Source organism: Anastrepha obliqua, chromosome 2, assembly GCF_027943255.1.
Source record: "Anastrepha obliqua isolate idAnaObli1 chromosome 2, idAnaObli1_1.0, whole genome shotgun sequence".
NCBI classification, from domain to species: domain Eukaryota; kingdom Metazoa; phylum Arthropoda; class Insecta; order Diptera; family Tephritidae; genus Anastrepha; species Anastrepha obliqua.
In genome coordinates this window covers 87,335,100-87,354,025 of record NC_072893.1, presented here as the reverse complement: position 1 = coordinate 87,354,025, position 18,926 = coordinate 87,335,100, and the positions used below count along the sequence as shown (strand labels likewise).

The window sequence follows — 18,926 nt, the reverse complement described above, 5'->3', positions numbered from 1 at the left end:
GTATTTTATGATGTGTTCAGGGGAGTTTTTCAGGGCAGCCATTTTGACCCCATTTGGTTTTGCTAAAACATATTTCTACTGTCAAATACAGGGTGCATACGGTACCTGAAGATATGAATATATGTGACCATAAATCTCCAAAACCATAATTTTTTTTTGCTCTTTTTCAGATAAGACTTGGAGGACTACAACCTAACTCAAGAAATGAAGACACATGCAGTTACCGTCGCTATTTGTGAAAATCAGAAATCACGATTTAGAGATCTCTAATTTTCTTAAGTGCGCCCGTTAATTCGTTCATAAGGTTAGCCGTAAATTGGAAGCATCTGGCGGCAAAACGCAAAAAGCACGTGGAAAGTTCTGACACTGTCCGATCTGCAGATTTTATTCAACAAGTGCAAGCGATCATTGACGAGGACCAATCAAGATGCCTAGATCTTAGCCCCGCCAGAGCAGGGCAGTTAAGGAGAAGGTGCTGAGATGATTCCACCTCATCCTCCATACATCCAGCGCAAAAAGGACTCGAGGTGATTCCAAGTCTCACAGCATGCATTCCTCGCGCATTGTGTCCTGTGAGAAAACCCACGAGATTAGAGAGCTGATATTTTGTCAGCCTCAGAAGCTCGCCCGAGCGCCTGCGGTCCACACGTGGCCAGAAGGATTTCGCGACCTTACACGTTTGTGTACTTGCCCAGCGCTCGCTGAGTTGGTGCGATGCCCATCTTTCCAGGAGCAGACCGCAGGTAGTCAGGGGGATCCCAATTCTCTCCCTTCGCGGGGAAATCACCTCGCCTGTCCCTTGTCTGGCCAGCTCATCCGCCTCACAGTTTCCAGCAATGTCGCTGTGACCAGGAACCCAGATGAGGCTGATGTTAAAGAATTCGGACGCAGTCGAAAGCGAGGTCAAACATTCCTTGACGAATTGCGAATGCACCGTCATAGACCCGAGGGCCCTTATTGCCGCTTGGCTGTCGGAGTAAATATTTACTTTCTTGACCGTTAATACGCATTTGAGCAGCCAATCGGCTGCCTCCTTGATTGCGGCTACCTCTGCCTGGAACACACTGCAGTGGTCCGGTAGCCTGAATTTGAGTCTGATGGGGACCTCCTCGCAAAAGACTCCTCCGCCAACCTTTCCTTCCAACTTCGATCCATCCGTGAACAAGTTCACCAGGCCCTGTTCCCAAGTGTAGCCCTCCCTCCACTCTTCCCTTGACGGAATATGAGTAGAGAAGGTTCCGGTTGGACTAAACGAGGGTATACACTGATCCATTGACAGAGGGATGAACTCGAAGTTTCTGAGAATGCAATCCTACATAGGTTCCTGTTGTCATGCACACGAAGTTTTCAGCCACTGTTATGGTTTTAGGTGTTGTGAGCAACAAAAGGCATGTCATGCCACCACAATTCTGTACTCAAGGATTTCGAGTGAATTCTGCTGCAAATATCGAGGGTACAGATACAGCAGTGATACGCTGGGTTGATATTGTACGCGGTGACAGCCCATACATCTTTCAGCAAGACTCTGGTCCTTCACACAAAGCGTCAGTTCTAATATCTTGACAGTTTTGGCATTTGATTTTTCGACGTAAACACATTTGAAGCTGTGACAATTACTACAATGAATTAAATTTCGGTCGAAAATAGCATTAAAATAAAAATCGCGTTAAATAAAAATCCCCTATGAAAACCTACTATTTCTTTGTTGGAGGAATCGTTAAATTCCTCATATTTTCGGTTAAAATAATCGTTTTTCTGAGGCCGCTTTTAAGAATTGGGTTAGTAAATTTGGGGTCGGTTCACAGCGCGCCGACACCAAATCGTGTTCGACTGAGACGTTCAAGTGAAAGCATCGCTATGCGGTCTGGAGGCTCCAGATTGGGACTTTTTTCGAAAATTCTGCTTGAAATGCCTTATGATCAATGGATTTTTTACCGACCGAAATTAACGATTGAAATTTGGCATTGACGAGGTGGATATCACTGTCGAAAATTTTCAATTGGGTGGTGTCTTATAACTCACAGTTTCCAAAGCAATGAATTTTTTACCAATCAAATTTCCCGATCCCGCAATTTCACAACACTCAGCAGTTAACTGACCACTCGGACCATGCGATCTATCCCCACTGGATTATTTTTTGTGCCTTAAATTTCAAAATTCGTGTATTGATTAACGAAATAGATTCGCCATTTAAACAAAATGTGGTTGAAAATATTAGTTAAATATATTATATATATGTATATAATTAGCGCGTACACCCTTTTTGGGTGTTTGACCGAGCTCCTCCTCCTATTTGTGGTGTGCGTCTTGATGGTGTTGCACAAATGGAGGGACCTACAGCTTTAAGCCTACTCCGAACGGTAGATATTTTTTATGAGGGGCATTTTCAGGGCAGAAATACACTCGGAGGTTTGTCATTGCCTGCCGAGGGGCGACCGCTATTAGAAAAAAAGGTTTCCTTCTTTTTGGTCTTTCACCGAGATACGAACCTACGTTCTCTCTGAATTCCGAATGGTAGTCACGCACCAACCCATTCGGCTACGACGGCCGCTTAGTTAAATAATATATATCTGTAATTATGATAATGGATATTTATCCGATATCATTTTTCATTTATGATTGCCATACATTATTTCTATTATAATAAATATTTTAATAATCTTCACTCATTTTTTTTATTTTATTTAGTTTTGGAAAACAAAATCTGGTTGAAAAACGTTTCCCTTGCTCACTGATCTTTATACTCTCGCTAGTCAACCATATTTGTGCAATGAATACGAGTATTAGTTACGGTTAAAACGCTCTCTGAGCCGATAATGTAGTCAATTTATTTCGCCTGAAGTGAACCTCTTGAGTATCAAGGCACTTTAGAGCTCTCTGCTTGAAACAATGTATTATTGATAAATTATGAATTAAATGGATCATATTGATGTTTAGGCAAGATTTTATATTTATTCCAACACCTTTTCAAAGGTACTCGTATATCTGACTTGCTTTTCAGCATTAAGAAAACTATAGAATACTCTCTCAACAAATGATTGGCAATGGTACGAGTATACTTCTCAATTTTTATTCAGCTGTTAAACTCTTACTGCAACCCAATGGCGCTTAACATTGGGGTTTTTTAAATTTTATTTTGAGCTTAATTTTATCATTATTAGAACTGGTCACAGGGGAAGCACAGGGGAGTAAGGGAAATTTAGAGTAATTAGTAAAACAAATACCTACGAACACATGTACACCGCTGCGCTGCGCTGCTAATTAGCTGAACGTATCAGTGTCCTACAAACATACCCACTCTCATGAACACACATACATATGTATTATGGGCATGATTGCGTTAAATGATTTACTAAATTCGATTTCACTTACCGGTGGTGGTATTTGAAACTGTGCGCCATTTGTTGTTGGCCCATTTTCATTGCGAAAAATTCGACTTGTACGATGATTTACATCATCCTCCATCATGGTGGTGTTGCGTAGCGCCTCTTGACGTTCCTGCAAAAATGAGATACAAAATCGGGGATTATCGCGAGCTGGAAGTATGCGAATACACTGGTACAGTACAAACAAACGATTATATGAATGCAAGTAATATAATTGTGGAAAGAAAAATATTCATAAGCACAGATATTTTAATTGTCCACTTGGATGCTTTGTCTATTGCTTCACAATGAGATAAAAATATATATAGTATGTATGTGTATACACATATGTACATATGTATATGTAGATATCTATTTAGTTATTTTAGACGCTGTGCGGTTTGCTTACGTGCCTCAAAGGTGCTGAGTGTGACCAGGCTGCGGCCGCCGCGTGCGGGACGCATTGTCGCATACAACGATTTTTCGTCGTCTTGTTGCATAGCGGATATTGCTGTGATGATTGCGATGGTAATACAACGATGACTAATTAATTACTATTAAATATTACAATAGCTATACTAGCAGCTTGTACAGGGACTTTCAAGTTTGAGTTTCTTTTTTAGATTCAAATCTAAGGCACATTTTGACTGAGAATTCATAATTTGTTTATTAATATACTTGTTTGGTGGAGGATCTACACTTTATAAATGATAAATAATATTTTTCAAATGTCAGTCGCTTACGAGCCTGCAAACATCCGCCCTTTCGGTGAAATTTTCTATGAGATTTTGGTGGAGCAGAGTGGACAGAGCTCCAGTCTCGATAATTTCCTGCCAAATGCCATATTTCAAAGATTCAGATGTTTGTGGTTTATTCATGTAAACTCTATTTTTGAAATGGCTTCACGGCAAATAGCTCAAACGCGTTCAATATGGCCATCTTAGTGGCCAAATTGCTGCAGAATAACATGAAATTATTTTTGTCAGCAATTTCGTTTGCAATAAGTTGATTTTCTCATTGGCTGTGAGGCACATTGCGGCAATTTGTTGAAACTAGAGCTCCAGGTACACGGGTATACGAGTATAGCAATGCGAATAGCTCGATATTCGCTCGATCGTTACTCAACTGCTCAAATGTTTGCTCGAAATTCTCGAGATTTTGAACTATTTGAGCGGGAAAAATTGTCAATTTTTTTCAGCATTTCCTTAGTTTTTCAACGACCTTAGACCTGTGTAGGAATAATTTGTAAAACTTAAAAAAAGTGCTGACAAAAAAGAAAAAAAACCAAAATTAATGCTCGAGTTACTTCAAAAAATTCGATATACGTACTAGTCGAGCTCACGCTTGAAAATTTTGGAGTAAAGAGTTTCGAGTATGCGGGTATTTATTCCTCATCTCTCCGGGCTGTTCGAAAATGTGCGAACAAAATCGAGAGTTCTAATTGAAACTATCGGGTGTTTGCTTAGTTGAATGAGAACTATGATTTGACAGCTGAGGATGGCAAACTGTGTTGACATTTCTGTTCAGTAAGCTTTGGCAAGTCATAACGAATCATTTATGTAACGCCAAACCAACGCTACCAAATTGTGAAAATTTACTTAAAAAAAATCTGTTCGTGAAATTCATAGAGCGAAGTGTTGAACGAGACGCTAAAATGTCGATTCGTCGTCGTTCTCAATTTGTTGGTCTTTGCCCTTCGACTGCGTAGAAAATTGTACCTAAGAATCTTGGCTTGCATGTCTATAAATCACTCTTGTAAGAATGCATCGGATTTTTGCTGATTGGGCTCATTTAGATTTATTATTCAGATACATTGGAAAAAGTAGTCAAAAATTTGGTCTGTTGGAATGGGCCATGCAACTCGCAGTCGCGACGGACATATGCCAAATATCATATTTAAAAAATAAATGCCATGAAATTATCTACCAGATTATAATAAAAAATATTTCTGTTTTGTATTGTCATTTCAAGTTCTCGAGCTTAAAACACATATTTTATTTCGTCATATCTGAATGTATCTCAAAAATCGCAAGCCGCACAGTGGAACGACCTAAACACGTTAGCCCGGCAAAATTATTTTATGTAGAACGAACTAAAATGAGTAAAAAATTGTTCAGCCATGGGGGTCTATTGCGCACCGCGAGCGTGGTAGAGGGTTAAAAGTGGTATTTCTGAGTTTTCTCCCCTTAATCTAGTGCGTCTTTTGAACCACTAAGCGCATTTGTATATGTATACGTTTTGGATAGCTCAATATGTAGGCTATCCAGCTTGTTTTATCACAAGACCATAATGCGCACCAGACAGTACCACGAGAGAAGTATCACAATAACAAATTGTGGTAGATTTTGCAGTGCTCAAATATGTTCAAATGAAAGTGAACTCGATCTGAGAATATAATTTTTTCAACAAAACCAACCTATTTCCTTGTATTTTTATTATTAGTTCATAAAAATAATCAAATGTGGACATTGGCCTTGATTATATGCACTAGTGGAACCATGTAAGGCTTTAAACTTAAGGCTTTAAGGTCAAACCCTTACGCAAAACGCGCGATGGGTTGTTTACAAATAAGACTGTGAATTGCTGTAGATTTATCTCAGTTGATAAGTTTTGATCTGCTTCACTGCTTTTCCTTGCAGCAGAGATGTTTTTAAATGCACTGGTGCTTTCACGTCTTATGGTATGCCAAGTCAGTCGTTTTAAATTGTTTGGCTAACATTTTTACTCCTGTACTTGATGTCTAAATGTGTAATAAAAACAACCGAGAATATTCACAATTTTTAGAAACGTTTTTTCACAGATCCACGATTTTCGTAGTGACTTTTACTTATTTTTATATACTTCGCAAACATATTTTTGTAAATTTCAAATTCTTTACGTCACATGTGTCAAAAGAGACAGCACCGAACTGTGATAGCTGTCAAAATAAGACACTGCTAAAAAAGAAACTCAAACTTGAAAGGCCTTGTAATACTACAAAGCAAGCCAAACGTTGAATTTGTTTAAGTTGCTGCAGAAATTGATTGCTCAAGTTATTGTTGCACATAGTGTGGACAAATTGTAAAATTGCCGCTTTTCCTTTCACCAGTTAAAAGAGCGCAATATTAAAAATTACAAAAACAAAAAAAAAACATACACACAATTTTTCACAATTTTAGTTACATATAACACTGGCAAAAGAGTTGTTTGCTTTTTTAATATTTTTTATTTGCAGAAAAAATAAGCGTTGCGTGTTTTCAAACGTAGACTTAGTTTAGTTAACTGTGCCGAGCAACTGACGGAATATCTAACTAATTATGGTGGGCTTTGTTGTTCTGAAGTGACTAGAACATGCGCAATACTAATACTAGTAACAATAACGAAAAAATAACAAAACTGCAAGGCACAGAAAAATGCGCAACCGAGAATATTTTTTCCCCATTTGTTGACTAGGTTTTGTTAAAGTTTTGTTTTCCCCTTTTTACAACAACTTCAGCGGAAAATATTAATATATAGTTGCGCGCACGATAAGATAAGAAGAAGCTACATATGTATATACATACATATGTGCAAGTATATAAATATACTAAGTATGAATGTACATATATAAATAAGTTTAATAACGCTATTGGCGCACAAATAAACAAACACGCGTACAATTCGGAGTCATATCATAGACTGAAGTAAATATTTTATTTATAAAACACCATAAAATTTAGTTGTCTATTGTTTTGAACCAAGTTATTAATTGAAGTTTCGTTTTGTTGACTGCGGCTGTTGCTGTTGCTGTTTCTGTTTCTGCTGCTGTTACTGCTGTCGCACCGCACGGCTGATTCACACTGAAGGTGTGTTGGGTTGTCTACAAGTACAACCTCGTTCGCCTACAACATTCCGACAGCAGGCGATGCAGAATGATATCATTATTTTGCTTAGTATACGAGTACCCGACTACTCAAGACAGCTACTCTTCTTCGTGAACAACTTGAGTTCAACCAAAAAAAAAAAAAAACAACAAAAAACAAATGTTAAATCACATCTACAATAGATAGAAACATCAAAGTAAATAAGCCCAATATTTATTTATAAATATTGCTGTGCAATCACAACAAACACCTGTTCAATGCAGAATTATACACACACACACACACACACACTCATGCGATTACGAATAGACGCTTCACACAATCGGCGCTCGAGGCTCATCTTTGTGTTCGCTTATGTTTTCATATTTGTTTGGCGCTTACAGAGAACGATCAAATACAAGAACAACAACAACAACAATAAATTAACAGCACACTTCGCTTAGCTTTAGAACAGCGCATCAACGTTAATAATTACTTGCTTATGATTACAATGAGACGCGGTAATGTTCGCGTGACTGTCTACCCTCAAGCCAAAATAATGCAACTGATACTTCGCGTTCAGCGTTAAGCTTACAACGGATACCCTACGCCACTAACAATAGCTTAGTTAAGCGCTCAGCTGCTTAACTACCCAAACTGCTCACACTAAACAATAGGCGAGCACCTACTTAGTACCGTAGATACTAGCCTGCTTATTTCTAAGCGCCTTCATTCACTAACTAGCGCTTTCCACTTGACTTCTTCGTTGCTCACATAGCTCATTGCTTGCAGCTTGCTGCCCGGTGCTCATTGCTCACAACTGTTGCTTCCATATTTACTATACCACTTATACCCATATACATACATACATTGGTGTAACTCCACCGAGCACGTAATTCTTATTGTTAGACGCAGTGACGTTTGGTCAGGTGTTTTTCAGCTAATGCATTTACAGTTGCGGACATGAAAATCTGTACACCAAACGAGTTACTGATTTTAGCTGCATTTTTGTTTTCTTAGAGCAATATGGGTATTAAAATATGCATATTCGCATTTTGCAAATGCCAACTTGCTACTTAGTGTGGAAAAACTGAGTCTGCGCAGCAAATTTGCCAAAAGACAGCAGTTGCACTGTAGAGGCTAATATAGAATATTTCCTCCGCTCCAAATTTAAACACATTCCAGAATTTATTTATTTCAAGATGTCAAGAAAACATGATTTCAAACTGACTACTAAAACTAAGTAATAATGAAAATATGTAAAGGATTTTCCAATAACAGGTGTTAGGTGTTAAACAGAAGAGGTGATTACTGATTTTTTATGGCCAGAATTGGATGGTATTGATCTGGACAACGTTTATTTTCAGCAAGACGGCGCTTTCTGCCACACAAGCAACGAAACCATTCAACTTTTCCGGACCGTGTTATCTCTCGAAGAGGTGATCACAATTGGCCACCGAAATCTTGTGATTTAACACCTTGTGACTTTTTTCTTTGGGGCCACGTGAAAAAGAAGGTCTACGTCAACAGCCCAGGGTCGATTCAAGACCTCAAAGATGGAATTCGTGAGGCTATCGAGGACATAGGACAGCCACTTTGCAATTCGGTTATAGAAAATTTCGTGAAAAGGATATAATCCTGTAAGCGTGGTCGTGGTGGTCATTTCTCTGATGTTATTTTCCACTATTAACGGCATACCTTCCTATTTATAATGAAATAAACATCCGAACATTTATATTAAAAAATAGCATTTTTCTTTGAATATCAAAATAACACCTCTTATTTAAAAACCCTTCATAAAGCTCCGTAAAATTAGAGCTATTCCGTCGTGCAAAGCTGAAGGCAGAATATGATTTTCATAAGATATGGACATTGCTAACATCAAAATTCAGAAAAAAAACAGTTCTGGCGCCGAAACCACTTAAAGCTTATATCCTTACCTGGGAATAGTTTTTAATACATGCCAAAATCGTCCAAGTATCTTTCTTTATTCACCCGCTATCGTGTGCATGACCAATTTTTTAAATAAAGTTGTTTTTTTCATATTCTGAACCTGGGATCCAGTAGGGCCACTAAAGCCGAAAGGCTTGGTGTATGACTACCAATAGGTAAATTCTGTGCTTGAAGCCTATTGTGGGCTTGGTACACCAAATTATATAAAGGGTTTTTTTTCTAATAGCGGTCGCCCCTCGAAAGGCAATGGCGAACCCCCGAGAGTATTTTTGCCATGATATTTTTAGTACTTTCACTGCATTCTTGTTATCCTTGAATGCAAATTTATTACTGTAAGTAATTTGTTACTAGGAAAATCAACTAATGATATCACAAACTTTTATTCTATGTTGATCACCAATTATACTTTACTTACGTATGGTCAATGCAAGATGAGTATGTTTAGTTTTATGCGAATAACTTTTGCAAATACTGAAAACAAAAACAATTAAAACTATTAAAAACAATTTTTTCTTATATATGTATTTCTTAAAATATAAAACGAAAATTTGCATATTTTTGCACAAACAAATCAATTTTTACCCGCAAAGCAGCAGAGCTCGCGGTCGGCCAAAGAATACTTGGAGAAAGTCGATGTTGCATCGGCTAGCAGATGCTGACATGGCATGGAACGGCGCAAAACCAATAGCCCAGAACCGTGTACGATGGAAGAGTCTTGTTAAGGCCCTATTCCTCCCGAGCGGAGTGAATAAGGAAAACAAAACCAAATTCTGGTGCATTCTTTATTTATTTAAAAACGGTGATCAACACTTAAAAAAAAAGTAGGACCTGCTTTGTGGGTGTTAAGGTGACTTTGTAATCGAAGACTATACGATTCAGCATGAATTTTAATTTATTCAGGAAGAGTAAAAACTTTAATGCTCCGTTGGAGCTTCTCGTTTGTGATATGGTAAGGTGAATTTATTATTGATTAAAATATTTCAATATAAGAGTCTGCTATAGTGCCCTCCAACTGATTATCGTAAATCTAGACCGGTTTTATGACAGTTGAATATAGGGTATTGAGAGGCTGACTTAGGGATGGAGACCCACTGTGATCCCATTTTGGCCCTAAGTTTCTTCCTCTAATTCTTAATACGGTAAAACCATGTCGATAAAATATTGTGAATAGTTGCGAATTCTAAGTTTGCCAGGCATCAAAAGAAGTAAGAGTCTAGACAGAGACGTAAAGTTCTGGCTAGTGAGAGGCAATGACAGAGAAAGTATTCAATATTCACCATTTCCACCTCGTTGCTGCGGTAGCGACAGAAGTCATTAAAGGAATACGCCTCCCATATGATCCCATTTGGCAGTGCCGTTGATGATACCAAATGCTGCAGTAATGTAAATCCGGTTGAAATTAATGAGGGATCTAACTCTGTTTTCATTAATTCCAGGCCAGACCCGTCTAGCCTGCCATATACTGGACATAATTGAATGATTTAAAATCAGTTCGGCTATGCGATTTCCTGTGTCAGGAACCCAGATAACATACGAGCGTTACGTTTAAGCCAGCTCATTTAAAATAGCTCTACATTCAATTGCTACTTTAGACGAATGTAAAGATTTATTAAATCTTTATTAAGCCTCTAGTCAAACTGGACTGTCAGAGTCGATAGTGATCGGTTGACCTATAACGCAATTTTTTATAGCTATTATTTCAACACGAAAGACACTGCAGTGGTCAAGTATCCATATACTTAGGTTCAGCTGCGGCACTTACGAGTGGATTCTATTCTCAATCTTATTATTTAGTCCTGAGTCACTAGTGAAGATAGCCACTGATCCTGGGTCAATCTCCTTAACGTAATCTCATTCAAATATTTATGGGACTCAAAGTAGAATTGTGAGGCAGTGTAATCTATCTTTTGTGTGTTCCCGAAAAAGTTCCAAGGATTTTTGAATGCCCAAATCTGAAATCTTTCCAGGCTAGGCATGCGTTTGGTCTGATTTCCTTGCAATTAGCACAGAATTTGCCATGCATATCTATGGGGAGAAAGTCCAATAGAATCTCAAGAGCTCATGCAAGGATGCTACTCTTTGTACGCCAGTTTGTTGTGATAATAAGTAAATATGTATGAACTCTGTTTTTCAGCATCTCTCTCGTAATTTAATACCTAGATCAAACCACATTCAATATATTTATGCTACATAGGTAATAAATAATATGCTGCAAAATATATATGTATTTCAAAGTATTTAGATCTCAATGGGAACACATAGAAAACAGATGATGTTTCTGTGCAGCACCAGAACTAAGGAGGCAGGGGAGAGTTTTGTAGACTATCTTTGGCTTTTTCCGCAGCCATTCACAATATTTCATCGTTTATTAGAGAGACGAAGTAATTGGGAATTAGAGGGCGAGATTTGAGCTCAAACAAGTGGTAGGTATTACAGTAGGCCTCCAGGCCTAAGTGGCAGCTTCTACACCCTCATGGAAAGTGGCAATCACCGTAGTCTAATCTAACCTAATCAACTTACTATTACCTTCAATATACATTCCGCTCCAACCCTGTCACTTTCACAGCTTCAACGCACTCAAGCATTGCTATCTTTAGTAAATTTTTCACCTTAGGAAGCGTTTGGTCTGGTGCATAAGAGAATGGTCTAACATTGCAATGCAACGTTTTGACAGGCCATGCCGCCTAATCCGACGGACTATTTGCTATATTAGGCCTCTTCTTTTCGAAAACCGCTAGCAAGTGGCGAATAGATGAAGCAACTGGCATAAAGGGGGGGGTAAGGGATAAAAATCGATTTTTTTTTTTTTGCATGTTATTGTAGTAAAACATTTCAAAAATACCGTGTTAAAATTTTAAGTCAATCCGAGCAAAACTTTTTAAGTTATAGAGCATAAAGCCGAGCCGCCTCAAACATCTGCCGAGACGCAGCAGTTGCGCGCGTAGTCCGTTACAAACTTTAAACGCGGTTTTCTCGAACCTTTTTTTTTTAAGTGCGTAGTCATTGGCATTTGAAAACTACTCAACCGATCCTTTTGAAATTTTGCACACATATTTTACATATAAAAAACCTCCTCCCAACGTTTTTTTTCGCCATTTTTTTTTATATTAAGGTGGTATTACACCTACAAAATGGCGGCATTTTTTCGTCAAAAATCACTTTTTACTTCAAACGACTACCAAATGGCTGAAAATGAAAATAAATCGTCAAAATAAACGTTGGGGAGAAGTTTAACTCATACTTTAACTAAATTATTCGACTTTTTTGATTTCAGATGATTCTACGCTGAGATATGCTGACTACTGCAAAATGTATTTTTGAAAAGACGTCTACGTAAATGTGCTCTCATTCGCTCATTTTGCAATATTTTTACATGAAAATTTTATCAAATATTTTTGAAATATGCAACAACTTTTAATAAACTGACTTTAACCGTTTCGCTACAATAAATTCATGAAAAAAGTGTTTTTTAGCGTTTATCCCTTGTTTGTTTTTCATTCTCAAAAAAATATTAAACTATTGTACCATTCGAAGTTTTGTATTGTAGAATTGGTTGTCGTATATAGGGCGCCAGCCACAAAACAGTGATTTTTATTCATTCATACTTGCAGACTTTGAAAGATATTCAAACCAAATGATTTTAGCGTTGCAAACAAAAGCCTGAACGCATCCCAGCCAAAGTGAATGATTTCATCATTCGAAACTGTTTAGATACTTACACGCAGCACCAACTAAACAGTTGGCACCATTGTTACGAGTTGAGTGCAAAAGCGCAGAAAATGAAAATTTTGCCGCGTCATGGCGCGACATCACTCTGAAAGTAAACATAGTCTGCACCCGGCAGCACTTTCAACACTTACCTTGCGTTCAGTCTCTTGGAACCCGTTTTTGAACATACGTTGGTGGGCACGTTTAAATTCGTCCATTAAGGCGCTATGCTGATCCCCAGCGCCGACGCCAACACCAGCAATTGCAGAGGTGCCGGCCGCCGGTGCGCTTTGATTGCTGCTATTGTTGCTGTGGTTGTGACTGTGGCTGTGACTGTTGCGCTCGCTGCAATTAACATTGTTGCTAGTAGCGCGAGCACTCAACGCGGCTGTCGCAGTCGCTGTTGCAGTAGTGGACGTAGACATTGGTGTTGTTGGTGTTGCAGACAATGAAAGCGATGAGGCAGACGGAGACAGCGGCGTGGAGTGGCAATGTGATTGTTGTTGTTGTGCCTTGAGCGATAGTGGCTGATGGAGCGTGTGGTGATGCTGCTGTTGCTGTTGTTGTCTGCTGTGGTTGTAATTGTTCTGCTTGCTGGCGATGTTCATATAATTGCTGTGGCTATTCGTGTTATTATTGTCGTTGTTGTTGCTGCTATTGTTAGTGGCTGTTGCAGCATTTATTCGCTGTTTTTGAAATGCGATTTTAAGCGCGCGTCACGTTGCAAGTCGCGTTGCGTGTAGATTGGGCATTAGGAAATATCGAAAGTAGGTTTTTGTTATAATTGCATACTTTTGTTTTTGGAATTTAGGTAAATTTGGTCTTGTTATTAGTGCATAATTTACGTATTGTACTTACCTCTTTGCGTTTTTTCAACTCTTCGGTTATGGCACTGGAGAGTGAGCTGCTATCTACTTGGCACGTGTTTCGGCCATGTGGTGCGCCTTGTTGTTGCTGCAATTTCTGTAAATGGGCTTGTTGCTGTTGCTGCTGTGGTTGTTGCGGTTGTAATTGTTGTTGCTGTTGACTGCAACTATTGGCGCGTAGGCATTTTTGGAATTCTGGCTGCTTCATCGACGCTGAGTGGTTGGGCAAAGAATGCGTTGGCTGCAGCGCGTTGTGGCGATAGTGGCTGTTCAGATCAACTCTCTGTTGCTGCATTTGTTGCGATTGTTTTTGTTGCAGTTGCTGCTGTTGTCTTTTCGCTTCATCTGCCTCCTGGCGATGTACTTCCACAACCACGGTTTTAGTTTCTCGCTCATCTCGCGAAATATATGAAGAGTTATTTGAGCTCGCCCCAGTCGTAGGTGGTATTGGCGGCTGCACTTCGTGTGCTCCTCCGACTATGCTTCTTACCTTAGGGGTACCATATTCATTCGTATTTCGCCCAGCAGCAATTGGCTGTGTATTACTGACAAATGTATTATTGATGGATGTTCCTTGCTCAGATAATTTTATGATGGTCTTATTGACTTGCTGTTGGCTTCCGACTGGTTTCTTTTCATGCGCATCTCTACGTTGTTTATTACTGCCGCTTTGTTGCTCTACCACTCGTCGACGTTGCTCAGCGTAAGCGGATTCATTCCAACACGGCGCGTTAGTTGGCTCCTCACGCACCGATGTTAAGCGTTTTGACTTTGCATCCGCCCAGCACGGGCTCTGATCGCCTGTCACCGAACTTGCGGAACTGTTGTAGCCACTTGACTCACCCGGAAACAGATCACATCCGGCAGCTGTGCGTATGACCATCTCTAATTTGCTGGCACTTTTCATTACCGCCACCGCCTCGCTGAAGAGTACATCGGAGAAGTCTATGCTGTTAACGCTGAGTATTTGATCGCCTTGGCGTAGGCCAGCTTCGCGCGCTACACTCTTCTCTTTGGTGAATTGCACAAAAATGCCTGGTTTCCATTCGGGCCCTTTGCAGATGCCCAGTCCGAGTTTGGTGCGAGGTGCTACATTGAGCGTAATATTGATATCTTTGCTGCGTGTATCGCGTTCGGGCAGGGTTTTGTATGAACTCTCCGAGGAAGCACTGCTGCCATTGGTAAAGGCCTTGACTGCATGCCAGGATAATTTTTCATTGTCTTTTCTGTTTAAAAGAAATCCAATTTGTTTGAGAGTATTTGAAACATAAAAAACTAATAAAAAATGCAAATTATTAGACATATAAAACTACTTCCAATGGGAACCAAAATATGATTTATCTCTTACGCAATTTGACTTAAGTAATTTAAGAATTAATTGTATTTTTATTACATTATGCTTGAATAGTTTTTGTTTTCTACAAACTGCGTTCTCTGGAAGAATTTAAAATTTTGGATTAACAATACTGTAAACTAACTACAACCTTAAAAGACTCAATTTAAATATTCCCCCTATTACCTTCTGTAAAAAAAATAATTTAAAAAGCGCGCGTGTGTCTAATTTTTTTGTGCTGGAATGTTCGTACAACTGTCCTCTATAGTGTCGTTGAGTTTGAGCGTGATCTGTCAATTAACTTGTTTTTGGCATTCACTTATGGTACAGTATATCAGTCAACCGCAGGTGAGCTCTGCGGTTTTCACTATGGATGAAAATATCGAACAAAGAATTTGTCTTACAATTTGTGTTTTGTGCTGTGTTTTGAACAAGATTTCGTGTGCCGAATCTTTGAAAATGTTGCAAAAAGCCTATGACGAGTGTGCTTTATCAAAAACACGGGTCTACGAGTGGTATAAGGCTTTTGCAGAGGGCCGAGAAGTCGTAGAAGATTTGTCTCGATCTGGTTGCCTATCAACGTCTTCAACGGGTGAAAACGTCGACAAAGTCAAGGAAGTAATGCTGGAAAACCATCATTTAAGTTTGAGGGAGGTAGCTTGTGACCTTAGCATGTCTCACGAATATATTCACAACCTTTTACACCATCAGTTGGACATGAGACGCGTGGCTGCTCGACTCGTTCCAAGAGAGTTGAATTTCTTTCAAAAAATTAATCGGAAGAAGGTGGCTGCAGACATGCTTGAGCAAGTGAATTCGGACCCAACGTTTGTCCAGCGCATCATAACAGGTGATGAGACGTGGATATATGAGTTTGCCATGCAAACCAGTTAACAGGCGAATGAATGGCGCTATCCACACGAGCCGAAACCCGAAAAAACCACGTCAAAGTGAAAGTCATGCTACTCGTTTTCTTTGATTTTCATGGTGTTGTGCAGTCAGAATTCGTTCCAAATAGTTTTACGGTAAATAAATAATATTATTTGGAAGTTATGCCACGTTTGAGAAAGAATGTGCGTGGGAAACGGATGGATCTTGTACCATGATAACGCACCGTCTCACAAGGCTCATATTGTGAACACTTTTTTGACCAAAAACTCGACAAATATCATCGAACAATCACCGGATTCAGCCCCCTGTGACTTTTTCCTTTTCCCAAAACTTAAATTGCCACTCCGCGGACGCCGCTTTAAATCGATAGAGGCCGTTAAGGAGAATTCGCTGAAGAAGCTGAAGAAGATCTGTTCAAACGCGTTTAAAAGGTACTTTGATGACTGGACTAACCGTTGGCATATGTGTATTGCTTCGAATGGAGCCTATTTTGAAGGGCATTTTGATGATAAAACAATTATTTTGCGTTTTATTAAACAATTCCCGGTACTTCTTTGACCGAATGTATTCACCACTCCGACGGATTGTTGCAGCGAAAGTCATGCGACTCGGTATTAACGTAAAGGACCGATAACGCAATGAGCGGATTGAATACACATTCGAATGTTCGAAAAGGTAGCAAGAAACTTAGTATCTGTTCCCTTATAAACGTATAGCTCTATAAAATATAGTACGAATAGGAAAAAATTTTGCAGAATTAAAGAATGGCCGAATATTGCGAAAAATTTTACTTTAGAAATTCACTTGACGAGGTGGAAAGATATTGGGAGTCCGTGCGCGAGGAGTTAAACTCGTTAGGGCGGCGATCTATGTAAATGATTTAAAAGTATTTCGAAACTAGATGACGCAATGACATTAACGCCCTGGAACTATGGGGTGTTAGTTCTTAACTTTCTTTAAATATCAGAAAGTGCTTTAAAGTTACTTATTCGTAAACTCACAATAACTTGCCATACAACATTTCTCATTATTTGTTGCAAAGTTTAGATGAAATTAAAGAACTTGGCATTATTTTTTCAATCAACTTTTCATTTAATAGACATATAAGTCATATTGTTTCAAAAATGTCTGCATTCTTAAAAAAATCGTAGAGAACTCCTCTATCCAAACCAGATGCTTTTCCGTGTTTTCTTTTATTCAATATTTGAAGTACTCTGAAGTTCTGACGTAGTTGGTTTATCAAAACTATAATCCCTTGCTAATAGCGTTACATATTCCACTTGCTGTGTTACATATGTATGTATGTATACATAGAGTCCGGTTCACTTGATTAGAGGCAAGAATTTTTATGGAAGGAAATTATTATTATAGCAACTGCATTTGATATGATTTGGGACACAATCCAAGTTTTGATCACACTTAAGGTGCGTACAGGTGCATTATAATGTTGAAAGATTCAAATAATAGATCCAAATGTTTCACCAACTTCAGGAAAAGATGGTTTCAACAGAGCTTTATAGCTGTTTCCCTTCATTTTGTAGCCCTACAATTTTCAATTTCAACGCGCCATAGGACGGTATTGCGCCCCATACCATAACACCAACGTTATGTCGAATCAAGTGCTTTTCTTAAGTCATGGAAATAGTGATTGTAACGGTTCATCCAGATTGAACTGCTTCTCGTCACTAAATACTACTTTTCTCCATTCACCGGGATCGTTATTTGTAAAAAAAAAACTCCAAGCCATGTAGTCCCTTGCAAAATCAAGGCGGCGTTCTTTGCGAAATTTATGTAAAAGTGGTTTCTTTGTAATTTTTTACGCTTCAGATGTGGCGCTTTTAGAATAGCCCTTCGAACGGTGGATTTGCTGGCTCCAACATTTGCCATTTCCTTAATTTTTTCTGTTGGTAGGGCGAAGTTTGGTGCAATCCTAAGAATTTTGCGGATTTTCTTTGGTTTCAAGGCCATCGCAGTTCTGCCTTTGTAGTTTTTACATTAGAAGGTACCATGTTTCATGTAAAGATCCACAACGTTTGGTTTTCGACAATCTTATTGGCAATTTGGCGAGTTGAGAGTCACTCTGAGTTCAAGCTACGATTTGTTCTTTTTCACGATCTGTTAAACTTTTCTGTTTTCCTATTTTATTATAATTAAGAAGTTTTTGGCCAAACACAATGAATGCTTAAAAAACAATCAACTTTCACAGCTTCAACCCGGGAATTATATAGGCAAACTGAGTGCCTCTACGGTTGTTCAATAAGTTTTGCAGTTCGATAAGGAATACACAGTTTTATGGTTTCAAATACGCTTTATTATTTCGTTTAGTCTCTCTGAATATCAATAAACTTGTTGCAACGCGATTCCAATTTATGAATTCCATTCCTGAAAAGAAAATCTGGAAGGGCTGCAAAATATGCTTCTACTGCTGTTATGACTTCATCATTTGATGAAAAACGCTTTCCACGCATGAATACTTTTAGGTCTGCAAACAGATGGAAGTCGCTAGGGGCCAAATCTGTTGCCTACGGTGGATGCTCCAACAACTCGAACTTAATTCGCAATTCATGGATTTTAGCCATTGACAAAATGCTCTTGGGGACGGTGCATTGCTCTGATCAAATTTTTTTTTGTTTTTGGAAACTGGGTCCTTTATTACTAATTTTTTTCTTCAGCTGGTCTAAAAGGTTACAATAATATTCATAATTTATTGTTTTACCAGTTTGCAAGTAATATACACACAACATTTCTTCCGCATCCCAAAAAACTGATGTTAACACTTTCATGGCCGATTTCTAAACACGAACTCGTTTCGAAAGAGAAGAACCAGGTGCACACCATTCTTTAGCTTATTGTTTTGATTTATCGTTTTTATCCTTTATCCTTTCGAGAACACTCTAAATGTTGCTGAGAAAGTCGCATTCGAATGTATTTTTGTTTATTATTAGCGAATGCGGCATCCATTGCGCACACAGCTTTCCGAAAACCAAAA

General features: G+C 38.8%; 1 protein-coding gene across 1 annotated transcript in view; it reads right to left on the bottom strand.

Moving 5' to 3' along the window:
- LOC129237314 (myb-like protein AA) overlaps positions 1–18,926 on the bottom strand; it is a 119,469-nt gene that overhangs the window by 9,710 nt on the left and 90,833 nt on the right. Inside the window, exons 5-7 of the mRNA XM_054871983.1 lie at positions 13,706–14,939; positions 13,000–13,542; positions 3,373–3,498 (exon numbers count right to left, since the gene is read on the bottom strand). Of these exons, the coding sequence (XP_054727958.1) occupies positions 3,373–3,498; positions 13,000–13,542; positions 13,706–14,939 (1,903 nt within the window). The remainder of the gene's footprint in view (positions 1–3,372; positions 3,499–12,999; positions 13,543–13,705; positions 14,940–18,926) is intronic.